Source organism: Macrobrachium nipponense, chromosome 4, assembly GCF_015104395.2.
Source record: "Macrobrachium nipponense isolate FS-2020 chromosome 4, ASM1510439v2, whole genome shotgun sequence".
Taxonomy (NCBI): Eukaryota; Metazoa; Arthropoda; class Malacostraca; order Decapoda; family Palaemonidae; genus Macrobrachium; species Macrobrachium nipponense.
This window is the reverse complement of record NC_061100.1, coordinates 49,865,813-49,892,147: the sequence shown is the minus strand read 5'-3', so window position 1 is coordinate 49,892,147 and position 26,335 is coordinate 49,865,813. Positions and strand designations below refer to the sequence as shown.

Sequence of the window (26,335 nt, the reverse complement as noted above, 5' to 3'; positions counted from 1 at the left end):
AATGAGGTCCCTTCAGTGGACACTTCGCCAGTCATGGGATTTCGTGTCCGAGGACACGATAGTCGCCTCTTCTCCACAATGTCAGAAGGATCTCCGTTGGTGGATGCAAGTTCACCGCCTCAAGTCAGGGACATCTCTTCTTTCAGTTCCTCCGGACCTAATGTTTTGGGCAGATGCCTCGGATCAAGGTTGGGGCGCACACCTGGGCTCCGAAGCCGCTTCGGGCCTTTGGTTAGAGGAGGAGAGGATCATGTCAATAAATTGGAGGGAACTAAGGGCAGTGTACCTAGGCCTTCTTTCATTTCAGGATCAACTGTTGGAGTCGGTTGTCGCGATCTTTGTCGACAACACCACAGCAGTCTCGTACTTAAGAAACCAAGGCGGCACACAGTCGGATCTTCTCACTCAAGAAGCCCGATCAATCCTGTGTTGGGCAGAAGACGGGGGATTACGTTGGTCCCTCAGTTTATCCTGGGCCATCACAACGTCTTAGCAGACGCCTTGTCGAGACCGAACGAAGTTCAAGGGTCGGAATGGACACTTTGCCAGGAAGTCTTCGACAGCCTCAGGAAGAAATGGCCTGTCACAGTTGATCTGTTTGCCACCCCACTGAATTTTTGGTGCCAGATATTCTTCGCCCCTTACCAGACTCCTCAGAGTGCTGGGATAGACTGTTTTGCAGGACTGGGAGGGACTTCAAGCCTATGCTTTTCCTCCGTTCTCTCTGGTGAGGTCAGTCCTCAACAAAGTGAGGGCAACCAAGCGTCTGGATCTCACCTTGATCGCCCCCTTCTGGCCACAGAAGGAGTGGTTTCCTGGCCTTCTGGAAGCACTGGTGGAACCCCCCATTCGCCTGCCAGAGAGACCAGATCTTCTCAAACAACCCCATTTTCATCGGTTCCATCAGAGGCTCCACATGCTTCATCTTCATGCCTGGAGACTGTCAGGAGGTTCTCCAAGCACGAAGGGTTCTCCTCCAGAGTGGCGCGACAGTTGGCTTTTGCCAGACGGCAATCAACCAGAGTAAATTATCAGGCTAAATGGTCGGTTTACAGACGGTGTAAGTCTCAAGGACATTCAATTTCTAGATCTTCCTTACCGAAAGTAGCAGAGTTTTTAGTTAATTTACATCATGGCAGGGCCCTGTCACCTTCGTGCATTAAGGGTTATAGGTCTATGCTTTCCTATGTTTTTAAGGCAAGGCTCCCTGAGATCTCTTCATCTTATGTCATTAGAGATTTACTTCAATCTTTTTCCCTATCTCGACCCAGGCCGCAGTGTTAGCTCCGACATGGGACGTTAACAAAGTCCTTCAAGCCTTAAGGTTCCCTCCGTTTGAGCCTCTGAATTCTGCCAAATTTAGGGACCTCTCTTCTAAGACACTCTTCCTTGTCTTGCTGGCTACAGCCAAGAGGGTGGGTGAACTGCAAGCACTCTCTTTTTTGGTTGCCAGATCTGGACAAGACATGATTTTGTCATACCTTCCTGAATTTGTCGCAAAGACTGAATCGTCTGATAATCCCATTCCCAGGTCTTTCGTACTGAAGTCGCTGGTCGACTTTGTCAGTAATTTAAATGAGGAATTAGTTCTTTGCCCTGTTAGGGCGCTCTCATGCTATTTACGCCGCACGAAGAACATTCAGGGTCGTCCCCGTCATCTGTTTGTTCCACCCCGAAATGTCAAGAGACCCATTTCAAAGAATGGTGTATTCTTTTTTCTCAGAGATCTGATCGTTAAAACTGGTGGTTTGGCTGCTGGGGAAGACCAGACGCTGAGAGCACACAGTATTAGAGCAGTTGCTACATCAGTAGCTTTTATGAAGAACGTCTCAGTCGCCAAGGTGCTTGAGGCGGCGACTTGGCGTTCTAATTCTGTTTTTGCCTCTTTTTACTTGAGGGATATTTCTCTAGTTCTAGGCAACCTTCGTTCTTTGGGCCCGTTGGTGATGGCAGGACAGGTCGTCAGACAGGAGAATTAGGTAGTCTTCCTGTTTTACGTTTGGTTGCTACCTTTATATTATTCATTAATTTTTGTTTTGTTGTATATATTTTTTGTTTTTTGTATTATAACCCCTGGCAGTTTTTGACGTAGTTATAATGGGAATTAGGTAGTTTGGTATTTAGGTGTTGTTGATGACAAGGACTGACTGCTTGGCAACTCATGCTGCTTCCATTGTCAGTGTGAAATGGTTCCAGCCACTGGGTTGTCGGCACTGGCGACTACGCTTCTCCCAGAGTCGATGCCGACCTAGGACTAGCTACTGGTTCGCTTGTCCTGACGACTCCTGCTTCTTCCACTGTCCTGGACAGGGAATTAGTTGATGGATCGTCTGCTGTCATCTGGTGACTCGCTCACCATCTACTTTTTGTCTCACCTGTTTTCTCGGAGTCAGACACTCGTGCGAGATCAGGCGACATTTAGTAGCCCTGAGTTTCTTGTTGACGAAGTCGGTTGCGTTGATACACCCCCGATGATCGTGTAACATGAGACCAGGTTGGACTGTCAGGCATTCGTCCTTCGGGACTGAATCGCCTTTTTGCTCCGCGCTCCTTTCTCTTGGCACCAGAAAGCTCGAGTTAGGAGTTGCTCATGAGCCGATTCGTTGCTGGCGACGTTGGGTTGTGTTGATACACCCCCAAGGTTTGCTTAGCTTTGAATCGCCCAAACAGTCCAGACACTCATCCTTCAGGGAAAGAATAGTGCTTGATAGTCTTCAGGGTGCAGCCTTGCTGTCCTCGATTCGTCTGACTGGTCACCTGGTCGGTCACCTGTCTTTACTACAGACGGACTGACTATGCACTTACTCCTTGTCCTGTGCTACCGCAGTTTGGCGGTATTATGGTAGGAGACTTTGAGTTGTTAGTATCTTAGACCTTGGGTTGAGTTTTGACTGCCTATGATATATATTTCTTTGATTGTTTTCTCCTATTCTGTCTGAAGGGGAAATTGTATTCAGATTCCCTCCTCCTTTTCAATGTGGTTAATCGGGCTAGATAAATTATATTAAGGTAATGTTTATTAATATGGAATTTTTATTCTAAAATTAATATTAATAATATTTACCTGTATAATTTATCTAGTCCAACCCATCCTACCCCACGATCTGCCTATCACAACTGATTTGAGGGAAGGTTTTGTATCTGTCAACGACAGTGTTGCCAACTGGCGGACAGAATAGGAGGTAACAGGGTTGCCAATGTGGTAAATTTTGGTGCGGTTTTTGGGGATTTAGGGCTAGATAAATTATACAGGTAAGTATTATTAATATTAATTGTAGAATAAAAATTCCATATCACTCCATGGGCTGGAGGAGAGGGGTGGTGATAGGCGGAAGATAAAGAACCTTGATGAAGGAATACTCTGCTAGGATATCTTCCTCGAGGCCAGGAGGGTGAGCAGGGGCATTGTCCAACACCAGCAGGCATTTCAGAGTGAGGCGCTTCTCTTCCAAGAATTTCTTCACTGTCGGGCCGAAACAGAGATTTACCCACTCGGTGAACAAAAGCCTCATTACCCAGGCTTTCCCATTAGCCCTCCACATCACTGGAAGCTTCTCTTTTAGCATTTTGTGGGCCTTGAAGGCTCGAGGAGTCTCGGAATGATAGACAAGTAGGGGCTTCACCTTGCAATCCCCACTGGCGTTGGAACAAAGTGCGAGTGTAAGCCTGTCTTTCATAGGCTCATGCCCGGGTAGCTTCTTCTCTTCCTGCGTGATGTGTGTCCAACGAGGCATTTTTTTCCAAAAAAGGCCAGTCTCATCACAGTTGAAGACTTGCTGAGAACTGTAGCCTTCCTTGGTCATCTTCTCGTTGAACGTCTTTTTAAAGGCTTCGGCCGCTTTCGTGTCCGAGCTGGCCGCCTCCCCATGCCGCACCACCGAATGGATGCCAGTCTGTTTACAGAATTTCTCGAACCACCCATGCGAAGCCTTGAAGTCTGGGGTTGGCGTTGATGTCCCTTCTCCTCCGTCATCTTCAACCTGGGCAATCAAATTGCCGAAAATAGCGCAGGCCTTGTGGGAGATTACCGTCTCTGTTATCGTATCGCCAGCGATTTCTTTATCTTTATCCAGACAAGAAGAAGCCTTTCCATTTCATCGTGCACGTGGGTCCTCTTGCTGGACAAAATAGTGACGCCCTTGGAAGGTGTAGCTGCTTTGATGACATCCTTCTGCTTAAGGATGGTGCTTATTGTCGACGGATTTCGGCCGTATTCCTTGGCGATCACATTCAATCGCATACCAGCTTCATACTTTTTAATTATCTCCATCTTCGTCTCCAAAGAAAGCATCCTCTTCTTTCCGTGAATTTCAACTTTCTTGGGACCCATGACTACATATATGCTGTATGTAATTATGTTATGTAGTACATATACGTATGTAGTAGTAAAGTTCTCACACAACACGATAAAGTATACTACAATGAAATCACTAACGAATGTATGTTGATAAACGAAATCGTTAGAACGAACGAATACCGCGTGCGTACGATACAGATGATGCCATGCAGGGGCCGAAGAAGCACACCGCTATGTAGATGCATCATGGGAGGGGTGCTGACTAATAGGAGAGAAGGATCTCATGGCGGTGACTAGCATCAGGAACCAATGGGAGAGCAGGAGGATGGTGGCGAGTCTACTCAGTTGGCGGCGCACGAGTTTCAAAATTGTTATCGGTGGTCCGGGCGAATCTTGGACTTTACAGCAACATCCTTTCGTATCTTGAACAATTTTCGTATGTAGAGCTGTAAAACTTTTCGTATTTGCTTTCGTATCTTGAGTTTTTTGGAAGTTGAGCCTTTCGTGTCTCGAGGTACCACTGTAGTATGTCTGGACATATCTAATAACAAAAAAAATAATAATAATAATCAGATGGATGCATCTGGCATCGTTAACTAAGATCTAGGCGGGCCGCGGGGAATTCAGTCCAGCAAAGAAGTTGTACTCTGTGGACAGACTTCGCACTCTTCAACTCAGCCTAAGCTTTAATCAGGTTGTTTCAGAATATTGTTTCTAATTTTATTTTATGAATATTTTCATACGAAAGAGATATCAGAGGTTTATTTGAGTGATATGATAATCTCAGTGAATTAATAAACAACAAAGAATTAAGGAAGATTGACTTCCTTTCAGGCTTAGTCAAGTACGGATGCAACATTTGAGACATATTCTTCATTTTCTCTTCACATATTACATGCATCTAAAATCTGGAAGCGCCAGTGTATTCAGGGTGAATTTGTTGTATGAAGACACAAGTTTTACTTTCTCTTGATCGTGTCAATAAAGCAAAATCCGATGATAAGTAAAAACCGGTATAAAGAATTAAGTGCTCCTCTCTTCACTTTTACTTGTTGTAATTCCTTTGTGTTTTATCTTATTGATTTCAGGAGAAGATGACTTAGTTGTACAATTAATACCGAACTCTACGGTATGACAAAAACTCTTCTATTTTTTGGAAAACGTGAGATAAATGAAGAAATAGAAACAGATTGCTAGTTTTCTAAGATACAAAACGAAAATATGACACTAAGCGAGCAGCCTACCTCCTGGTGCCAGCCAATCAGAGGCTGCCAAACAAACGTCTCGCAGGCACAAGAATCTATCTCATGTGAATCGACTATAGTGAAGTGGTTTGTAGGCAGTCCCTGGATATCGGCAATCTGGTTTTGTGGCACTTGTTTAGTAACAACGATAACTGGATTTTCAGTGCCGATCTCTGGTTATCGTCACCAATCCACGGTTATCAGCACTGATAACTAGATATCGGCGCCAATAGCCAGGGACTGGTGTTGTTATCACCAATTTTTGGTTATCTGCAATTTTCAGCTATCACACTGTCAGGAAAGGAACCCCGCTGATAACTGGAGACTGCCTGTAAATGTATAAAATATAACAAAGTGGTTAAAAAAATAAAGACTTCATATTTGAAGGATCAAGAATGTTAGGGGAAAGTAATATTGGACATTGTTATAAAGTAGTTGAAGGAGTGTACAAAGTCTTAGGTTTAGACTATTATGGCTTGGCTAAGGAGTTTGTGGAATGACCAAGGGAAGTGTTCTTAAATAAGAGGTGAAAATTAGAGGAATCTAAAGTTGCAGAAGTGTTCACCTACCTGGTTAGAGATCAAGGGGAATGGATACTAGGTCTAAGGCTGAAAGCAATGCAGATAAAGCTGAATGGGTGCTGACAAGAACCTTGGATACCTTCTGCAGAATGCTTTGCAAGGCAGATTGCAAGTTTGACCTTGTAAAAACTGTTGGTTAAAAAAGTGAACATTTAATAAATGATTCTTATATTAATTTTTTTTTCTCATTTTGTATAGCATTTTAATTTTTAGTAGTGAAGTGTGGTGAAAGTTACTGTTTGTTATTTTTAAATGCAGCAATTAATTGATGTAATAATCATTGCAGTAACTGGTGTATTGATGGCATGATAGCAGTCATTTATTTCATTTATTACTTTCTGTGCTCAGGATTGCAGGAGTTAAGATTTGTGGGTTTTTTTTATTTAGTTGTGATACAAAAGCAAGTGCCTGTGTTAGAATATACTATTGTAGTACAAAGATGTAGGGAAATCTGTGTTTTTATTGGTAAGTTTTTATTTAACAGGTGGCTGCTCATGTTAGTTGCTGTAATTATCCACCTGGACGTGAACTGAAGAACATGTGGCGGGAAAATAAAGATGCCCTGATGTCTTTCTTACATGCTGCACATCAAGGTAATTATTCATTTCAGCCTGTTATTGCTGCTGGAGTAAAAGATTCCGATAAGCATTCTGTTGGTATTCCATTGGAGTTTTTGGCTTCAAAAACATCATCTACAACTTTAAGTAGTACCACAGTTATGGAAACTCTTGGAAAGGAAAGTGTTATTTCTCATAATAATGTTATAAGTATACCAGAGCATGTTTTATTTAGATTCTCTTCCACTGGCAAAAATGCTACAGAAGATAATGATTTTATCCTCAAACCTGAGTCAGTCTCTGGAGAAGAGACTCAGAACAGTACTACATATGGTCAAGTAACTGATATGAAAGGCCCAGTTAGTGAAGTAAACTTCGATCTCCCATTCCTTCAAAACAGTACAGCCACCACTAGTGATTTAAATGCAAGTCAGAAAAACACACTTCTTATACCATTAGGTATCTTGTCTATTTTTGCTGGAAATTCTAGCAATGATACTGAAGTACCCATAGATGTTAGTACAACGTATCAGTAAAGCAGTACTTTCTGCTGCTTTACTTGGATGAATTCATGATAATTCCACTTTTAGAGTAAAAGTGACTTGTTTAGAGAAGGAAGATTTGGTGTACAGATATTCTTTTAAGTGATACAACATGATTGGCTAGGATTTCGTTCAAAATTCATGAACTGGCAACCTAACACGTTCCATATTTATCCATTGTTTCAATGCAAAAATACAATTATTGCATACAATAAGACCATGATATGTTTCGTGAAAGTGAAATCTGTTATATATTTCAAAATTGAGAAAATTTCACATTTAGCCAAATTTCAAAAAACAATAATGAAACTTTTTCAAATCTTTATCTCACTCATCGCTGATACATTTGAAAAAAAAAAAAACTCGCCATCAAACCTCAGTTCAAATGTTGGATAAAAATTTGTTTAAATTGTCATGACATTGATATTGCTTCCAGTGCAAATATATACATATATATATATATATATATATATATATATATATATATATATATATATATATATATATATATATATATATGAATAACTTGATCACGAAGCATATAAAACGTGATGCTATGTATAAATAAAGGTTTTTGCCACGAAGGAAAAAATGAAAAAATGAGTTAGCCGAGTACTTTTGGTCCTATTCGGACCCTTTACTGAGGCATACTCAGTAAAGGGTCCGAATAGGACCGAAAGTACTCTGCTAACTCGTTTTTTCATTTTTTTCCTTCGTGGCAAAAAAAAACTTTATTTATATATATATATATATATATATATATATATATATATATATATATATATATATATTCATATATATATATATATATATATATATATATATATATATATATATATATATATATATATATATATATATATATATATATATATATATATATATATATATATATATATATACAGTGGACCCCCCGTATTCGCGTTCTCCAGATTCGCGGACTCACACATTCGCGGATTTCTCTGGGTAACGTTTCCGTGCATTATTCGCGGAAAATTCGCGCATTCGCGGTATTTTTCTATGATAAATATCCACAAATTCCTGGTTTTTTGATGAATTTAATCATAAAATGCACTTTTTGTGATAAAACTATAAAAAAAAAACCAAGTATGAAAATTTTTTGTGGGTTTTTCTTGAGTTTTAACTAACAAAAGGCTGTTTTTAGCATTTTCATAGGGATTCCAAACATTCGCGGGTTTCTAACTATTCACGGGGGGGGTCTGGTATGCATCCCCGCGAATACGGGGGACCACTGTATATATCTATATTATATATATATATATATATCGTATATATATATCGAACTACAAATGTCCTTTAATATCTAATTCGCTCTACCTCGGAATTAATATATTTTTATATATGCTTAACCGAGGGGGAATTTATTAAGCGATAATAGAATTGGCCATCGACAGGCGCAAATTAGATATTAAAGGACATTTGTAGTTCGATATATGTATATGAATCACGGTATGTGATTGACTTATATATATATATATATATATATATATATATATATATATATATATATATATATATATATATATATATATATATATATATATCTATATATATATATATATATATATATATATATATATATATATATTATATATATATATATATATATATATATATATATATATATAATATATATATATATATATATATATATATATATATATATATATATATATATATATATATATATATATATATATATATACGTATATATATATATACATTGAACTGACTTATTATATTTGGTTTATACATGTATTCAACAGCCTACTGCGTCCGACAATAAAAACTGTATTAACATTTTTTTCATTTACAATATATAGTTTATTGATAACCATTTTCAACAAAATAAATAAAGGTAATACATTTTTTTCAAGTTAGTCAGTGTTCATTTGAAAAGGAAATGTAACCTCACTGTGCTTTGAGCTAAGCAATAAGTAAAAAAAAAATCAGTTCAAATCACACAGGTTACGAATTATACCAGTTCATAAAAGGGGTCATATTTATATAACCATAGAGAAAATAGTGCTAGTGGTAATTTGCAAACTTGTTGACATGTGACATTGTAAATGAAAAAAGAAAGTTTATCACTTATGTACTTGAGTCTGAGATTTTGGATGATGCAACAACAATCATGTCACCTCAGAGTTAGGCTTGACTATACAAAGTATTGTTTCCAGATTTTTTTACTTGCTCCAAAAAATAATGCTGATCTAGTGAATCAAGAAAAAGACCATGGTAAAAGAGGTTGTAATTCTTTTCTTATGCACATGCACATGTTCATAACGTATTTGCAAGCATGTAGCACTTCTTGGCTCAGTTGGTGTGATATCTATTAAGGATATTTTTACAACTATTACTAATTTTGTGAAAATGTGACTGCTTATTATGCCACTTTGATCTGCACATGTAGCTTATTGGTGTACGGGCTTTTCTTGTCTTTTCATTGTACTATTACAGGTAAGGTTTTTCTTTAATCCCATCTAAAAGTAAGAAATTAATGTGGATTGTAGAATTAGTGTTCTTTCAGTTTTTACTAATCATATTTTTATAAGCTGACACTGTTGTATATAGCTTTAATTGCTTGAGTTCTATATTGTTATATAGCAAACTTCTTGGGACTCTGTCTTTATTCTATATTAATTTTTTATATGTGACCAAATCCAGTCTTTTATTCTTTGTTAAGTATGAAAAGAGCATGTTTTATAATAAATTATTGGATATTTGTCAATGGCAACTGTATTTTTTTTATGGCGAAAGAAATTAGGAAATTGTAAAAAATCTTGACTATCTTCGCATGATGTTACCTGTCTTTTTTCACCTAGAAAAAATTGGTGAAATATGGACTTTATAATAAAATTAAGGTAGCTATGTAGCAAAATAATGATAGTAATATAATCATAATAATGTTACGTAATCATAATAATACAGTTGACCCCCCAGATTCGTGGGCTAGCAATTCGCTGACTCAAAGATTCTTAGAATTTTCTGTGGAACCTATCTATAAATTATTTGTGGGAAAACTCACCCATTCACAGATTTTTCCGTAGAGCAAGCAATATTCTGTATTTTTATATTTTCATGACTACTACTGTATTGTACCTACTTATATATTTTACATATGATAAAATAATGATTTACAGTATCCATTTGTCAAGTGTTAATAGTATTAGTTTAATAAGATCAAATAATATTAAATAGTAAGAATAGCATCTCTCTCTCTCTCTCTCTCACTGAGATGAAAGAATTTGTATGCATAAGTAATATGTATGTATGTATGTATATTTAAAGAAAATATATTGAGTTACATAGTAAGATTTTAGTTCATTATACAGTGGACCCTCCGTATTCACGTTCTCCGGATTCGCGGACTCACACATTCGCGGATGTCTCTCGGGAACGTTTCCCCGCATTATTCGCGGAAAATTTGCGCATTCGCGGTATTTTTCTATGAGAAATATCCACAAATTCCTGGTTTTTGTGATCAATTTCATCATAAAATGCACTTTTTGTGATAAAACTATTAAAAAAACCAAGTATGAAAATTTTTAGTGTTTTTTCTTAAGTTTTAACTAACAAAATAGGCTGTTTTTAGCGCTTTTATAGGGGTTCCAAACATTCGCGGATTCTAACTATTCACGGGGGTGTCTGGTACGCATCCCCCGCGAATATGGGGGGACCACTGTATAGGCTTTCCCTCACCATTTGCCAAAATCTTTGGTGCAGGCACTCCAGGTGTAACCTTTCTAATATGTCAAATACCTTGACATACTGACTGCAAGGGTAGAAGATGTTGCCACTCTGTGGTCAGGTAAATATTGCCACTTGGTGGTCAAATACTATGTGAAGGGTACTGAAAATTCTCTCTCTCTCTCTCTCTCTCTCTCTCTCTCTCTCTCTCTCTCTCTCTCTCTCTCTCTCTCTCTCACACGCAACCAGCCTGAGAAGAGCTTTTATATTAGGCTCAGAGGAATGGATAAACTTGTTCTTTGTAATAATAATAATCTCTCTCTCTCCCAAGAGTAGAATGTGAGAAATGGATAGATAGATAGATAAATAGATACTCAGTTCAGCCTCTCTCTCTCTCTCTCTCTCTCTCTCATCGTCTCTCTCTCTCTCTCTCTCTCTCTCTCTCTCTCTCTCTCTCTCTGCTGGAAGGGTTAGAAGTATGTACTACGTAGTATATATTTTTAAGATGACTTTGAAATATTAATAATATCATGTCAAAGATTAATACAGTAATAGGATAATAATTTAAGGTATTTTTTTGTATGTTTATACTTTAAGTATACATTTGGTATTTGAACTTTCAAGATGAGCAGTTATAAGCATTTTTGAGGGGGGTGGTTGATTATTCATGGTTTTGAACTATTCTGGTACACATCCCAGTGAATAGGGGGCCGACTGTGATAATAATAATAAATAATTGTCATCATCATCGTAAAAATAAGAAAAGAATAATAATGGTTGCAGGCAGGAGAAAAATTGAACACCATAAGGAAAAGCAATTTATTAATGCCTAACAATTAAAGGAAAAAATATATAAAAAATGAATACAGTGCAAGAAACAAGATAATAAAGGTAGAGAAGTTATATTTAGTTATTCGACACTGCCTCAACTTCAAACATCCTACTATAAAGTATCGAAAGGTAAAGAATACCCCCTTTAATAAGTTAGTTATATACGAAGTTAACAATCCTGCATGCAAATTTTACTCAAAAGTTTATGGAATCACTGATTATAACAGAACCATTTCTTGGAATATTTATGAATGTTGTAACTAACAATGAAATGAGAGAATCAACTATCAGGTCTCAAGTGGGAGTGGAACTTGAGTCTTCCAAGTTGTAGGTACACAGTTTTGATAACCACTCCATAAACCATTGCTGCATATTTGACTATGTACTGTTTTGCTTCAGTACTTTCATTGAAAGTTTTCTCACAACAGCATTAATAATATTTTCATTACTTTTTCTCATGATGTTTATGAGTTCTGAACTTCAGCTTACAAGCAGGATTTGAACTCATGTCCCCATAGTTCCAAGCACACTGACTTACTGACTCCATATTGGTAGTATGATTTAGTAATATAATTAGATAATATATTTTAATCGTAAGCTCTCTATCTGGATGTGAAATATGAACTTTGAATGCAATTGAAAGAAAACAAATTGAAGCTCTAGAGATTATTTATATATTTTTATAGTGAAATGGAAAATGGAGGATTAAATCAAGTACAGTATGGTCCCGAAATATGGGTGATTAGATTGTGTGATTCCCCTTTTATACTGTCGCTAGTTCTCAAAAATATATTTTCTGTATCTGTGAAGCCATTCAAAGTCTGCGAGTCACGTGCCACAAAACGTAACGTATCAAATCTATTGTCTTTTCAAGTATTTTATGGAGGGGGCCGGGTGGGCGATTTGCCGATGTCAGAAAGAGGGGGGGGGGGATGCAAAAAGAGAGATTTCCTGCTCAGCCATTGGTTAAGACGGAAGGCTCCTGCTCAGCCATTGGCCAAGATGGAAGGCTTCACCTCACGCATTTGACGTCATAGCGCAGTGTGTATGAATGACCCCTATCATCGTCATGGTCATTGCTATTGTTCTCAGTCCCGTGCAGGAAATGACTGTATCATACAGTACACTTACATCCAATCGTGGCAGTGTTTGTGTGTGTGGGAGTTTTCACCATCCTGGGTGTAATTTTAAACTTTTTCAAGTTATGAAAACTTCAAAACCTTTTTAATGTTTTATTTATCCATAAGAACAATTTCATATTAGAAAAAATACAGCATATTATATAGAAAGTATTGAAAATGGGTAGTAATAAAGTTTGACTGTGTAAGTTGCCATTTGCCTTGGCCCTAATGGAATTATTCCCATAAGGTATGTGTATCGAAATCTGCCATTTTCTAGTTCTGCGAGGCCGTAGATCAACCAAATTCTTGCATAATTGGGGACTGTACTGTATATCTTAGTTTAACCAGACCACTGAGAGATTAACAGCTCTAAGGCTGGCCTGAAGGATTAGATATTTTTAATGTGGCTAGGAACCAATTGGTTACCTAGCAATGGGACCTACAGATTACTGTGGGATCTGAACCACATTATATCGAGAAATGAATTCCTAATCACCAGAAATAAATTCCTCTTCACCAGAAATAAATTCCTCTGATTCCGCATTGGCAAAGTGGGAGCGAACTAAGGACTACCGAATTGGTAGGCAAAGACGTTACCCACTCGTCCAAAGAGGAACTGTGAAATGGAAGAGACATGTAGAAGTGGTTAAAGGTTGTGTTGGTGGTTTTTGATGGTTGGATCATGGAGAGAGAATGGAGTAAATAGGTTCGTAAAAAGAGTATAATTCAGAAGTTTGGAAGGAAGGTGATGGGAAGACAGGGCACTCAATAGATAAAGGAGGAGAAATACGATTTGTAATAGAATGGTTCTGATATCCTTGACATAAGAAGGTGTGTGTGAAATATAAGTAATTGGCATAAGGGTACATTTAATGTTTAGCAGATTAATCACCTGTGTGGGCTAATTAAGTTTGTAGATGTTAATGTATTAACATGGAAGTGACTGCTGTCTTTTATGTCTTTGGAACTACCGCTAACTAGGGAATATGGGCTATTGTTGAAAAATAGCATACAGCACATACCGTAAAGGCATATATTTGTATATAAGGGGAATAGGCACTTGCATGGATAACACTATACCATCACTGTCTGAGACAGAGTAATCTTAAATTTTTAAGATTACTGACTTATTCCCTCCTCTGTCAAGCATAGGAATTCGCTTTATGCTTCCATTTATAACTTTAGGTGGCAGGTCTTTAATTTTCTTCTGGATTAAAACCTGTTTCTTTCTTTTTATCTTAACTTTTATCTTTTGTAGAAGAGCTACGTAAGCTGTGATTGCATTATTATATAAGATTATTGGTCAGGTTTTCCCCTCAGCATTTGCCCACCTGATGTTGAACTTATTACAGTCAGGCGTCTATTTTTTTATTCACTTCTGCCTTTTGTTATTTTCTGTTTCTACAGATAACTTAATTTTGCCATATTTTAAACTATCTTTGGTGAAAAGAAGGCAGTGGTTTCTTGGTTAATGAGAATTATTTTCATTTTGAAGCATTAGGCTAATTCTATGAAGTTCTGAATAGTATACTTTCAGTTGATTATTGTTTCCTTTAATATTATTATAAATGAATTTTAGACTGCAATTTACATTCCAAGGTTCTCTTAGGGTTCACCTAGAGGATTTGGGCTAAAATGAAATGCAAACGTGAGTAAGGTAAAATTAAAGAAGTTTGATGGCTAAATAAGAATAGAATAGAGTGAATGAATATAGTAGGATGGAATGCACTTTACCATATGCTGGGCTGATTAGTTAATTAAAAAATTGTTATGCAAAACTTTGTATTATTCAATATTGAAAGCTGTATAATTTTTTTTGTATATGGATAGAATCAATATAATTTTTTATGTCTGACATTCTCATGTATAGCAATCTTCAAATAGTCCCTTCTTTAGAAGCTTGAACTCTCAGAAACCAAAAGCCAGTTTGCGCTTTGTCCAAAATTGTATGGCATAAAGTTCCAGGTTATTTTGTCTTGGGAAAGTTCACTTTTTAGTTAGTTTTGTTGTGTGTGTATAATGCTTATTGTTTAGGAGAAAACCTGTATAATTTGTAACATATTGAGTAGAATCAAAGCTATTACACAATTAGTGGGAGCACACACAAATGGTTGTAATAGTATAAAATTTTTGGCCCTTATAAGGAGTCATAGTTATAAAACTGAAAGCTTATCATTGTGAGAAAATTTGAAAATATCATGATAGTAAAATGAGCTAAGAAGGTACTCTGTGTTTAGTATAGTACTGGTTATGCCAGGAGTACGGTAGTTTTAGTAATTTTCATCATTAAAATAGTAATACATGGTTATTGAAATGGAAGGAAAATAATTAAAAAAGAAGTCAGTTACAAAACATTCACAAAACATTATAGTAAACACTCTACACTTGAACCAGGTCCCCCTGAAACTAAAGAATAGAAACTATTCTGAAATGAAAATAATTTCAGACATGCTTTCCCATGTCAATCATAATGTTGCCAGAAGAAATGTGCCATTATTTAAATACTTTGTAAGGAGCTAATTGCCAATGAAACTGGCATTTCAGTTTTTTGTTCTTGAGTTTTATACTGTTAATATATAATAATAATTGACTGAGACATTTAATCGAGTTAAATTTACCATTCCAGAAGGTGTCAGATAGTTGGGAGTTTTACTGTGTACTATTGTTCTCTGAGTTAAAAAGAAATAGAATATGTTCCATTAGTGGGATATTTTAGTTTGTTATTCAGAAATAATTTTTTTGGGTAGTCCTACATGCTATGGAAATTATGGGAATGTATGATTACTGAATAATTTCCTAATGACTTTTCGGTACAAATTTTTATGACGAGGTTTGCAAAACAGTTTCGTGTTATCATAGCCTTAATTATTCCAATAAACTGTTGAATTATGATAGCTATATGAGAAATGTCATTGTCTGGTTTGTTTTTACTTACATTAAAATTGTCTTTGGATGATAGAACCTGAGTTTTAGTTCACAGTAATTGGCTTATATACAGGGTGCTGCTACCTAAAAGATAATTGCATAGTGTTTCTCAAATGATTGAGGAATATAGAAATATTATTACATAAATAGACCATTTTTTTGCTTAAATTGTTATTTAATTTTCAGTACTAGTTTATAAATGTTAATGAGTGTTGTGGAGTGGACATCAAGTATCATGCTTATCAAAATAAATATAAGCGAGTATACTGTCCTTGTTGGCTTTTGTAAGATGCATGTTTGATGAATTTTGTGTTCTGTTTTAATGATATAGTAATTAAAGTCAGCATTAAAGCAATATCAAAATTAGGATAGACAGTGTCACTTTAGGTTGTTGTCAATACAGTACTGTGCAGCATTACCTTAATTATTTGGTATTTAGGTTTGACGACTGTAGATGAGCATCACATATGTTGGGATTAGTTTTGTCTGATGCTTTGAGATGTATGTGTGGTGAATTCTGTGTTTGCAAATTATAGTATAGTATTAATTAGTTTCTGTATTAACCCCATGAGATTCTAGTGAGTCAACTTAAGCCATCCTGTTCCCAGCCTTTTAGATTCCAATAACATGAAATTCCATCCATAGGACTTTGCATTTTTATTGTTATCCCTTATTAAGTATTTTGCAATTATGTACAGGTATTCAGGTTTAAAATAACCCCGTAACCAGTTTTGTACAATGAAAAAACTTAAAGCTAGTGCTAAAAGAAAAACATTGCTCTATCCATAAATGGTCAGTGTGGGATATGTCCCAGATGAATTTTGTGACTCCCTCAAATCTCAAAGGGCTGATAATTTAGCTCAGAGCCTAGAAAGTTACTGTCTCAGATTTATTAAAACCTGTTTGGAAATGAGAAAAATGACATTACAGGCAGTCCCCGCTTATCGATGGGGGTTCCGTTCCCAGATGTGTGCTGATAAGCGAAAACTGCCTTTAACCGAATCTCAGTGATTTATGAGATTCCTTATGGTGTTGAAACCGGAACTCGTCCCGTTATTGCACCATAAATTGCCAATTTTATGGCCCTAGACAAGCCCCATAAGACCGGATCGCTGATAACTGAGTCCGCCGATAACCGGGGACTGCCTGTAATTTTAATAGCTCATTGTAGATGCAGTACTTCTTCAGTTGTTAAGTACCTAGGTGTCAAGGAACGTTATCTTTTTTGGGGAAGTGGTTTATGTTTATATATTAACTTACCATTTGCTCTTGTAGGTGCTTTTGTATTAAATGACATATGGAGCACTATAGTAACTGTATAAGTGTTAGTGTGCTGTTGTACTATAGTTGGGATTGTGGTGAACAGTATTCTGTGTACTGAGTTTTTGTGCCTAGATAATAGGATGTAGTAGTATATTTTGTAAAATGTATAAATAAAGGATGCACAAAAAAATCATGTTGTCCTTTTTATTATCACTGTAACTGCTTATTCAAAAATGATAAAAGACTGGATTAGGTTATTTAGTATAAGAAGTGTAATAGGAATGTTCATGTATCCCTCTGGGAAGCTTAAAAGGGGTGAAATTTAATTTAAAGGCAGCAGAAATCAGCACATTTTTATTCATCTTAATATAGCTAATTACCTTATTTCTCCTCATATCTTTAATTTTTCATATCACTTTCAGAATTTTTCATAATCACCTTACCTGAAGGAGCAGGTTTGTACAATGAAATTATTGTCTGCTGTAGGTTTGTTATTGCATGCAAATTCAGAAGTTTAGTTTCTTGCAAAATGCAATTGCACTGATAAAAGTCTTATATTTCTTGTGTATATTGGTAAATAATTTGATTAATAAATGCCACTTTTATCAAGATATGTTTTCTGCTTTATTTATTGAAGAAATTTCTGGAAAATGTAATGACAGTTGAATAAGCATTGTGAAATGTTAGTGCTTGTGGGTTCAAGAGTTTTATGTATGCAACTTACCAAGTAGGTACATAGCTATAGTTTCTATGTGATGGCAGCTAGAATTTTTGAAATTCGCGGTAGCACTATACTGTGTATTCGTTTTGGCTAGGTGATATCGCCCGCCCCCTTGCGGGAGAGAGAGGAACCAACTCAGCACGAACTTCAGTTGTTTCTGCAGGTTGATGCTGTAAACACTGCACAGCAGCAGCAGAATTTTTGGAATTGCTTTGCTGTTACTTGATGTCTGGAAGTTTTGGTGACATACATTTTCTTGGTAGCCATTTTGGCAGCATTTAGCTATTGTAGGAAATTCAAATAATTAATTTTTGCTGTGGGATTAGTCTTTGACTTGAGTTAGTTGGCAGACATGTCCGATAGTAGCCTGCAAGGTTCTAGATATTCAGCAAAGATTGCAATAATAGAATTTTAAAGGCTTGCTAAGATCCACACTCCATTTATAAAGGTTGTAAGGGTCAAACGGATTCACTGGATCAGACTTCTGGGGAATGCGTTAATTGGGGCAGTAAAGCTTGGAAAGCTGTAACTAGTTACATTAACAAGTTAAAGAGAGATAAGAAGAGGAAAGTGGCATCTAGGGCTAGAGCTAAAAGTTTAATTAGAGTCAAGAATTGCCCACTAGAATTTTATCCTTGTCTCCTTCTGAGCCTTCCCCTCATCTATTCAACTCATTCCTAATCCTGGCTCTCGAACTCCTATACCCAATGCCGTTGCCAACCTTGAAGCGCAAGTAGATAAAAATTCTCAATCATGCTACAGGCGATGGAAAGGTTGGGAGCGTCTGTAAAAATGCTGATGGAGAAGATAAGTGGTGAAGTAAGTCCCAGTGCTAGTGTTGTGGAGGAGGTGGCTGTTCGTCCCACTGATTCTCTTGGGCAAAAGTCCCTGTCAAACTCCCCATAACCTGGGAGGCATACTGGTAGCCCAAGGGAAGTCAGTGGGGTCTGCCCATGGGCAGTCGCCCCCTCAGGTGGTCTTGCTGAGAAGTCCCAGGTCGCGCCAGAACACTGTTGGAAATGTGTATCTGAGGAAGTGCATGTTTCCTCTAGTGTATCCAGCTCTGGGGAGTCATCTCCCAGGTGCTAGTGATGCTTCTTAGACGAGTCCCGTCCACTGAAAAGGAGGGCCCATAAGGTGTCTCCCTCCCCTATTCCCAGTAAAAAGGCTAGTTTGCGTCAAGAGGATCAGCAGCCTACATGTAGCTTTTGGGACTCCCCAGAGAGATTTTCTCGAGATCTGGAAGGTGTAGAGGGACACCATAGCGAGATGATTCCTTCCTCTAAATTTCAATGAGGCATAAGTCTCCTGTTTCATTGGCATCAGCATATGAGCATGAGCACCCATTGGTGCAGGATCCTCCTATCGTTCTGGAGCCCCTGTTAATTCAAGAGAAGTTGTTGGTGGCCAAGAGCCCAACGGTTCCACAGCCTCCGTGAACACCTGAACGCCCACTGGCACCACTGCTCCCACAAGTGCCTGAGCGTCCGTTGGCTCCTGAATGTCAGTTGGCTCCTGACCGTCCATCAGTGGCCAAGTGTCCATCGGCGCCCAAGCGTCCATCGGCGCTGGGGCGTCCATTGACTCCTGTTGGAGCGTCCATTAGCGCTGGAACAGCCATTGGCTCCCGAGCATCCATCGGCTGCCGAGCGTCCATCGGTGCCCGAACTCCCATGAGTGACTGGGTATTCAGTGGCACATCTAGATCAGTATGGAGTTTTTCCACAACTGTCTGCAGCAGTCATGTCTGCGGTTTTTCTAACAGTGTCACAAATTTATGGCTGTCTCTGATCCTTCAATATTAGGCATTCAAAATAAGTTGGACAGTATCTTGGGTTTTATGAAGACTTCAGTGGCTCCTGTTCAACCTCAAGCTAACTTGTCTCCTATTTTGTCGGCAGGAGAAGAAGAGGAGGATAAGGAGTCTTCCCTGATGGCCTACAAATCGCTACTTTACTACTACATCGCGAATTTCACAGATTCTCTCTCGCCAGTGACCCCAGCTTCGCCAGAGTCCTCTTACATGAGAGAGAATAAAGGGGATTTGCCCTAGTTGCCTAAGTTAGTTTTATCTTTTTCGGCATGTAAGGCTCTGAAAGAAATTAACCATTGGCTTAAAGGGAAGAAGGAGCAAGGAAAATTTAACTTCAATTTCCCTCCTTGTCTTTCCACTAGATCTCGGTTAATGGCGATCCAGTTTTATTCCATCATAACGGGCCAAGTTTCGGTCATCGGCCCCATAAGGTGCTGATAGTAGAGTTATGGCACCATAACATACCTAACAGAGGCACCATTAACCAGTTTTAATGTCGGTTTTCACTTACCAGCACCCCGCCAAGAATGGAACCCCCCGCCGATAACCATGGACTGCCTGTGTCTGCCTCCGCCCAGGGAGACTTTTCCGGACTTATTGACTTTGCTAGGAGGTCAGCATTTAATTTGGCCAAGATTATGTTTTCTGCTTCTGAGTTAGATCACCTCATCAAGAATATCTTTAGAGTTTTCGAGGTGATAACTTTCCTTGACTGGACCATAGGAGCATTGGGCTGCAAAATTAAGGGTGCAATGATGGATGAAGATTCATTTGCTGACATTTCTGGTATGATTACCTACTTAGACAGTAGACAAGGGTATCAGGGACAGATCCTTGGAACTGGCCTCTCATTTCACCTTAAGTATCCTGAAAAAGAGAGAACTCTGGTGCTCTTTCACCTCCAAAGAGGTGTCTCAGACACAAAGATCTGCCTTGCTTTACTCCCCTGGACAATAAGCATCTTTTTCCAGAGGACACTTTGAGCCAAGTTTCTTCGGCCTTGCAGAAGAAATCAACTCCAACTCAAGACCTGCTTTCCCACTCTACTAAACGCCCTTGTGATCCCACTCCCAGTGCACAACCTTCGCCTGCCATGCACGCTCAGCCCTATCAGGGCAGGGCATTTGCTAGATCCTATCCTAGGTCAAGGGGTAGAGTTCAATTCACCCAGAAATATATTAAATAGTCCACAATTAAGACCTCCACTAGAACATGATGTATTAGTCCTTCGTACACCTGTAGGAGCAAGGCTTCAACATTTTTGGAGAAACTGGGAAGCAAGATGGGTGGAACCTTGGATTGTAGAAGTTTTAAGAGAAGGCTACAATAATCCGTTCGAGAGAGCTCCACCCTTATCAAGCTCTCCGATAGTTTTGAAAGCCTACCCGGAAGATTCATTGAAATTCATCGCCCTTTTGAGAGAGGTTTCATCCCTCTTGTAGAAAAAAGCAATAGAGTTAGTAGTAGACCCACTAACTCCAGGATTCTACAGTCATCTTTTTGTAGTACCCAAGGCCTCAAGGTGCTGAGGCCCATGTTGGATGCAAACACACTGAATCAGTTTGTAAAGAAGACAAAGTTCAAGTTGGAGATGAATCAAATAGTGCTGGCATTCATCCATCAGGGAGAATGGATGATTTCCATCGATATGGAAGACGCCTACTTTCATATTCCAATTAACCAGAACGCAAAGAAATTTCTTTGGTTCGTGTTCAAGAACAAAGTCTATCAATTCAGTGCTCTGTTTCGGGCTTTGGGCCGCCCCACAAGGATTCACCCGAGTCTTAGCCCCCATTGCAAAATGGTTACATCTAGTTGGATAAAAGTATCCTTATACCTAGATGATTGGCTTCTTCGGTCACAATCGGAGGAAGTGCATGGAGGACCTGCAGAAGACACTTTCTTTAGCTCAAGAATTAGGACTACTGATAAACGGGCGGAAGTCTCAGTTACTCCCCTGTCAGGAACTAGTCTATTTGGGGATGAGGATAGACTTTGTAAATTTTCTGGTATTTCCATCCCCACAACGAGTGGAGTATGCTGGCAGAAAGTGGAGCAATTTCTAGCCCTTTAGGAGTGCACAGCGAAGGAATGGATGAGTCTGTTGGACACTATACTCAATAGAACAGTTTGTGTCATTGGGGAGACTTCAAATGAGGAATCTTCAGTTTTTTCTCAAAGTAAACTGGAACAAAAAGAAGTTCCTGGACTCATTTGTGTTCCAGATCACAAAGGAGATAAAGGAGGACCTGCATTGGTGGTGATTAAAAGACAGGCTTCTAGAAATTAAGTCCCTTCTATCACTAAGCCCCAACCTAGTATTCTTTTCTGATGTGTCAGACCAAAGTTGGGAGCGATGCTAGGGAACAAGGAAATCTCAGGGACTTGGAATTCTCAACAGAGGCAGTGGCATATCAATTGAAAGGAAACTGCTATCCACTGGGGATTGTTAGAGTTTATGAATGAGGTCCGCAGCAGTGTAGTGGCTGTCCTTTTGGACAGTACAACAACGCTCTCATACATCAGAAAACAGGGAGGGACTCACTCGTTTTGTCTATACGAGACGGCAAGATCCCTGTTGTTATGGGCGAAACAGAACCAGACCAGAATCTTAACAAGATTAATTCAAGGAAATTGCAATGTTCTTGTGGACAAGCTAAGCCGCAAGAAGCAGGTCTTCCTACAGAGTGGATGCTGAACCCGTTGGTCTGCCTCAATCTGTGGAAATCCTAGGACAAACCAATTTTAGATCTGTTTGCCTTAGCAAAAACCACTGTCTGCCTCGTTACTGTTCACTAGCTCCGGACCCTCAAGCTTGGGCAACAGAGTTGATGCTTTTAGACTGGATGGACAAAGACTTGTATGTGTTCTCTCCATTCAAGAAGGTGAGAGAAGTGATCAACAAATTCAGGTCTCACCACAACATCTTGATGACCCTCATTGCTCCATTCTGTCTAGCACAAGAATGGTTTCCAGATCTCCTAGATCTCCTGGTGGATTGGCTAAGATTGCTTCCTCAGACAATTGGTCTAATCAGACAGCTCATTTCAGGAGGTTCCATCAAGGACTATTCACTCTGGCCCTGACCACTTACAGACTGTCTGACGGCTTTTTCAAGCAAAAGGTTTTTCAAATAAAGCTGCAAAAGCTATTGCACAGTGCAGAAGAAAATCCTCAAGTGATGTCTACCAGGCGAAGTAGACAATATTCAGATTCTGGTGCAAGAAACTTTGTTTCGTCTTCTCAAACATCTGTTGCAGAAATAGCAGCTTTCCTGTTACACTTGAGGACATCTAGGAACCTTTTGACCTCGACCATAAGAGGATATAAAGCAATGCTAGGTTTGGTCTTTAAGCACAGAGGGATAGATTTGTCAACCAATAAAAACCTTTCGGATCTCATCACATCCTTTGAGACAGAAACTTGAAGGTTCTAGGACTGTATCTTGGAACCTAGATGTAGTTCTTAAATGGCTCTTAGAACCATGTTTTGAGCCATTGGAAACTTCCTCACTGAGAGACTTAATTAGGAAAACACTTCCTGGTAGCCTTGTCTACAGTGAAAAGGGTGAGTGAGCTTCATTTGATGGACAAGAGAGTAGGCTTTGCTCAAGGTAATGCTGTATGCACATTAATCTTGGGGTTTTTAGCTAAAAATAAGACCCCATCCAAGCTGTGGCCTTGTTCTTTCATTATTAAAAACCTTACAGACTTAGTAGGACTGAAAGAAGAAGAAGAGAGGTCTCCGTGTCCGGTCAGAGCACTAAAACTGTGTCTTCAAAGGACAGAGAAGATTCGGGGCTCATCCAATCATCTATGGTGTTCTGTGAAGAATCCTTCTCACTCTATGTCGAAGAACGCCTTTTCGTTCTTGCGGAATATTATTGTGCAAGCTCATTTTCAAGTTTAGAAAATGGATTTTAATGCACTAGGAGTCAAAAGTTCATGAGGTAAGAGCAGTGATTATGTTGCTTTCATTTAAACAACCTCTCATTGGATTCTATTATACAATCAACGCACTGGAAGTGCAAATCAATGTTCACCTCTCATAACGTGGGTGAGATCGAAACGGTGTATAGAGGTACTATTTGTGCTAAGAGTACCCTTCAGTCTGTATATTAGTTAGCCATGGTATTTTTGTAATTGTTTTGTAGATGAAATAATTAACTCTGGTTAATTTTGTGGATTATGGTACTGCCCCTTTGGCAGGGGCATCTTTCTATTGATCATACTAGCCATGGACTATTCCTTAGCTGCAGGGATCACTAAAGTAGAGGATGACCCTTGGCTATACTGCCACATTTCAACAAGCTAAGATGAGCATCATCCAGGGGCAGTAGTCGTCTGTACAGCTCTCTTAACAGGTAAGGAACTGACAAGCATTTTCACAAGTGCTAGCACTATGTACATCTTTTCATTAATTTGAAATGTGTGTATCCATGGATCCCACCTCCTACAATGTGGGATTCAGTTATGTAACTACTTGGTAAGTTGCATATCTAAAAAGGACATTTTTATGATAAAATAAGATTTTATGTATACGGATGAAGTAGTTACATGATCAAAGCCTCCCTCCACCCCTCTCATGGATGGTAGGACATAAACAACTGAAGTTTGAGCCAAGTTGTTTCCTCTCTCCCCTGTTAGTGGGCAGTGGGTATCACCTAGCCAAAATGAATATATAGCGCTACAGCGAATTAAAGAAATTCTAGCTATTGACAGATAGAAACTGTAGCTATGTAACTACTTGGTAAGTATATAAAATCTTATTTTATTATAAAAATGTAATTTTTTAAAATTAAGTGCTTGGGTAGAATTTTATGGAAGAAATAAACCATATGAGTGGCATGACATAGTCATGTATATTTTACCCATTTTTGATGAACAAAATATATTGGAAACCCAGAGGTTTTAGGAGACATCTTCAGTTTGCTCACTCGTGTTGTCTGTGAACTATTTAATTATCATACAATATCCCAGACTTATTACAACTATCTCTAATATTGGCTTATATTAGCTTCCCCTTTTTTTACAACTCCCCTTTTTTTGTAGCACCCCTTTTTCTTGCATTGTAACATTTAGCTTTTCTTACAGTTTTTCCAGGTAAACTGGTCTTCCAGTGCAAGCATTGCTCTATAGCAATCAGTAATCAGTTTTCTTTTCTTATTTCTTGAGCAATATTTGAGGTTTATTTTTTGTTTTTTTGTGTACATTATTATCTCATATTTTGTAAATTACGCGTTTGGCGGAGCAAGGGCGCAAGTGCCAACGTGGCCAAAATAGAGTTAGCAGTACAACATTTTTCTCTGGCTTTCCTCTATGCATCAGTACTACTTCATAAGTGACCTTAGGCTTGCAACATTATAGTCTAATATGCCATTGAACACAAGTACTTTTCTACCCTTATGTGACGTAGAAACTTCTGCCGAGAGACTCGCTTGCACAAGGACGCTTTTCCACTGCCCCTTTAAACCAGGGGTGATGTGTGCTGGAGGTATGGGGGAGTGAGCATTCATCGTATCTCTACCTATCTCCCACTTAGCCTCGGCCTCAGCGACCAATAAAAACGCTCACAGACTGTATGGCAGGACACAGACTCCATGCCATTCTTTCTATTCATCCCAACCTTTCTGTTGTCTCATGCTCTGTTATTGTTTTCACTTTTTACGAATATTTTTGTCACAATTAAATGTTTTATTTACTATGGCTGATAGCGTTAATAATAGTGATCAACCAAAGATTGTTATTATTAGTAAAGGTGAATTTATTAACAGCGATACAATTGAAGTTATTGTTGAGCTGGGAAAATAGATATCACTAAAAAATTCTGTAAGGCTTATACTTGCTGAAAGACTCTTAAAGAAGTAGAAGCACGTAAAATTGGACCTGCTTGTGCTGATGGGTGTTGTGAGAAAGCTACTGTGCCTATAATAGAGGCATTGTTTAAAGAATATTGGGCATGGGAGACAATGGCCAGACGTCATATTTGCAGAAAGTATTGGTGTCTGTGGCAAAAAAACATTACAGGATACCTGCTGAGGAGAGTTCAAGTTCACAGACAAAGATTGTGCTTTTTTCTGATAAATGTGCTGTAATGTCAGTAACTAAGATATAGCCAAAGATAGTAAATTCAACCTCAAAATTCTTTATAATCCCCTGTACTTTTACCTTACATTTTATGCTATAGTTTAAGTATAACATATAATAATTCCAAAATGTTCAGATATATGGCATAGGGATAAATTTCCTTTAAAATACAGTAGTACCTCGAGATACGAAATTAATCCGTTCCGAGGCGCCCTTCGTATCATGAAGTTTTCGTATCTTGGACCACATTTTACATGTAAAATGGCTAATCCGGTCCAAGCCCTCCAAAACACTCCAGTAAATTATATTTCCAGGCCTAAAACATGTTCTAGGGTTACGACGCCGATCCGACGGAAGAAATATGACTGCAAAAAGGCAAAATACTGTACATCCTTGAGTAATATTCAACTGCATGTAATGTTCAACCCCATTTTTACTGCATATATTAGGACTTTAGCATATGTCCCTTAGCAATAAGCCTAGCCTATGTTAGCGGTTGCTACTGTAGCCTAGTCTATGATTCTGACATCTAAACCTAAGAGCTAAAAGCTTAGAATATGCCAATAAAATGTATAAATAATCAGTATGTACTCATTTCAAATAATTATTAATTAATCATTAACTATATACACAAACAAACAAA

The 26,335-nt window shown here is 38.3% G+C and overlaps 1 protein-coding gene across 2 annotated transcripts in view; it reads left to right on the top strand.

Annotated features, from left to right (window-relative positions):
* Positions 1-26,335, top strand: part of LOC135210924 (carboxypeptidase D-like) — a gene marked incomplete at its 3' end in the record, with an annotated part of 572,526 nt that overhangs the window by 420,973 nt on the left and 125,218 nt on the right. For both annotated transcript variants that reach the window (XM_064243890.1, XM_064243891.1), the window contains 1 exon segment: positions 6,607-6,715. In XM_064243890.1, the coding sequence (XP_064099960.1) occupies positions 6,607-6,715 (109 nt within the window).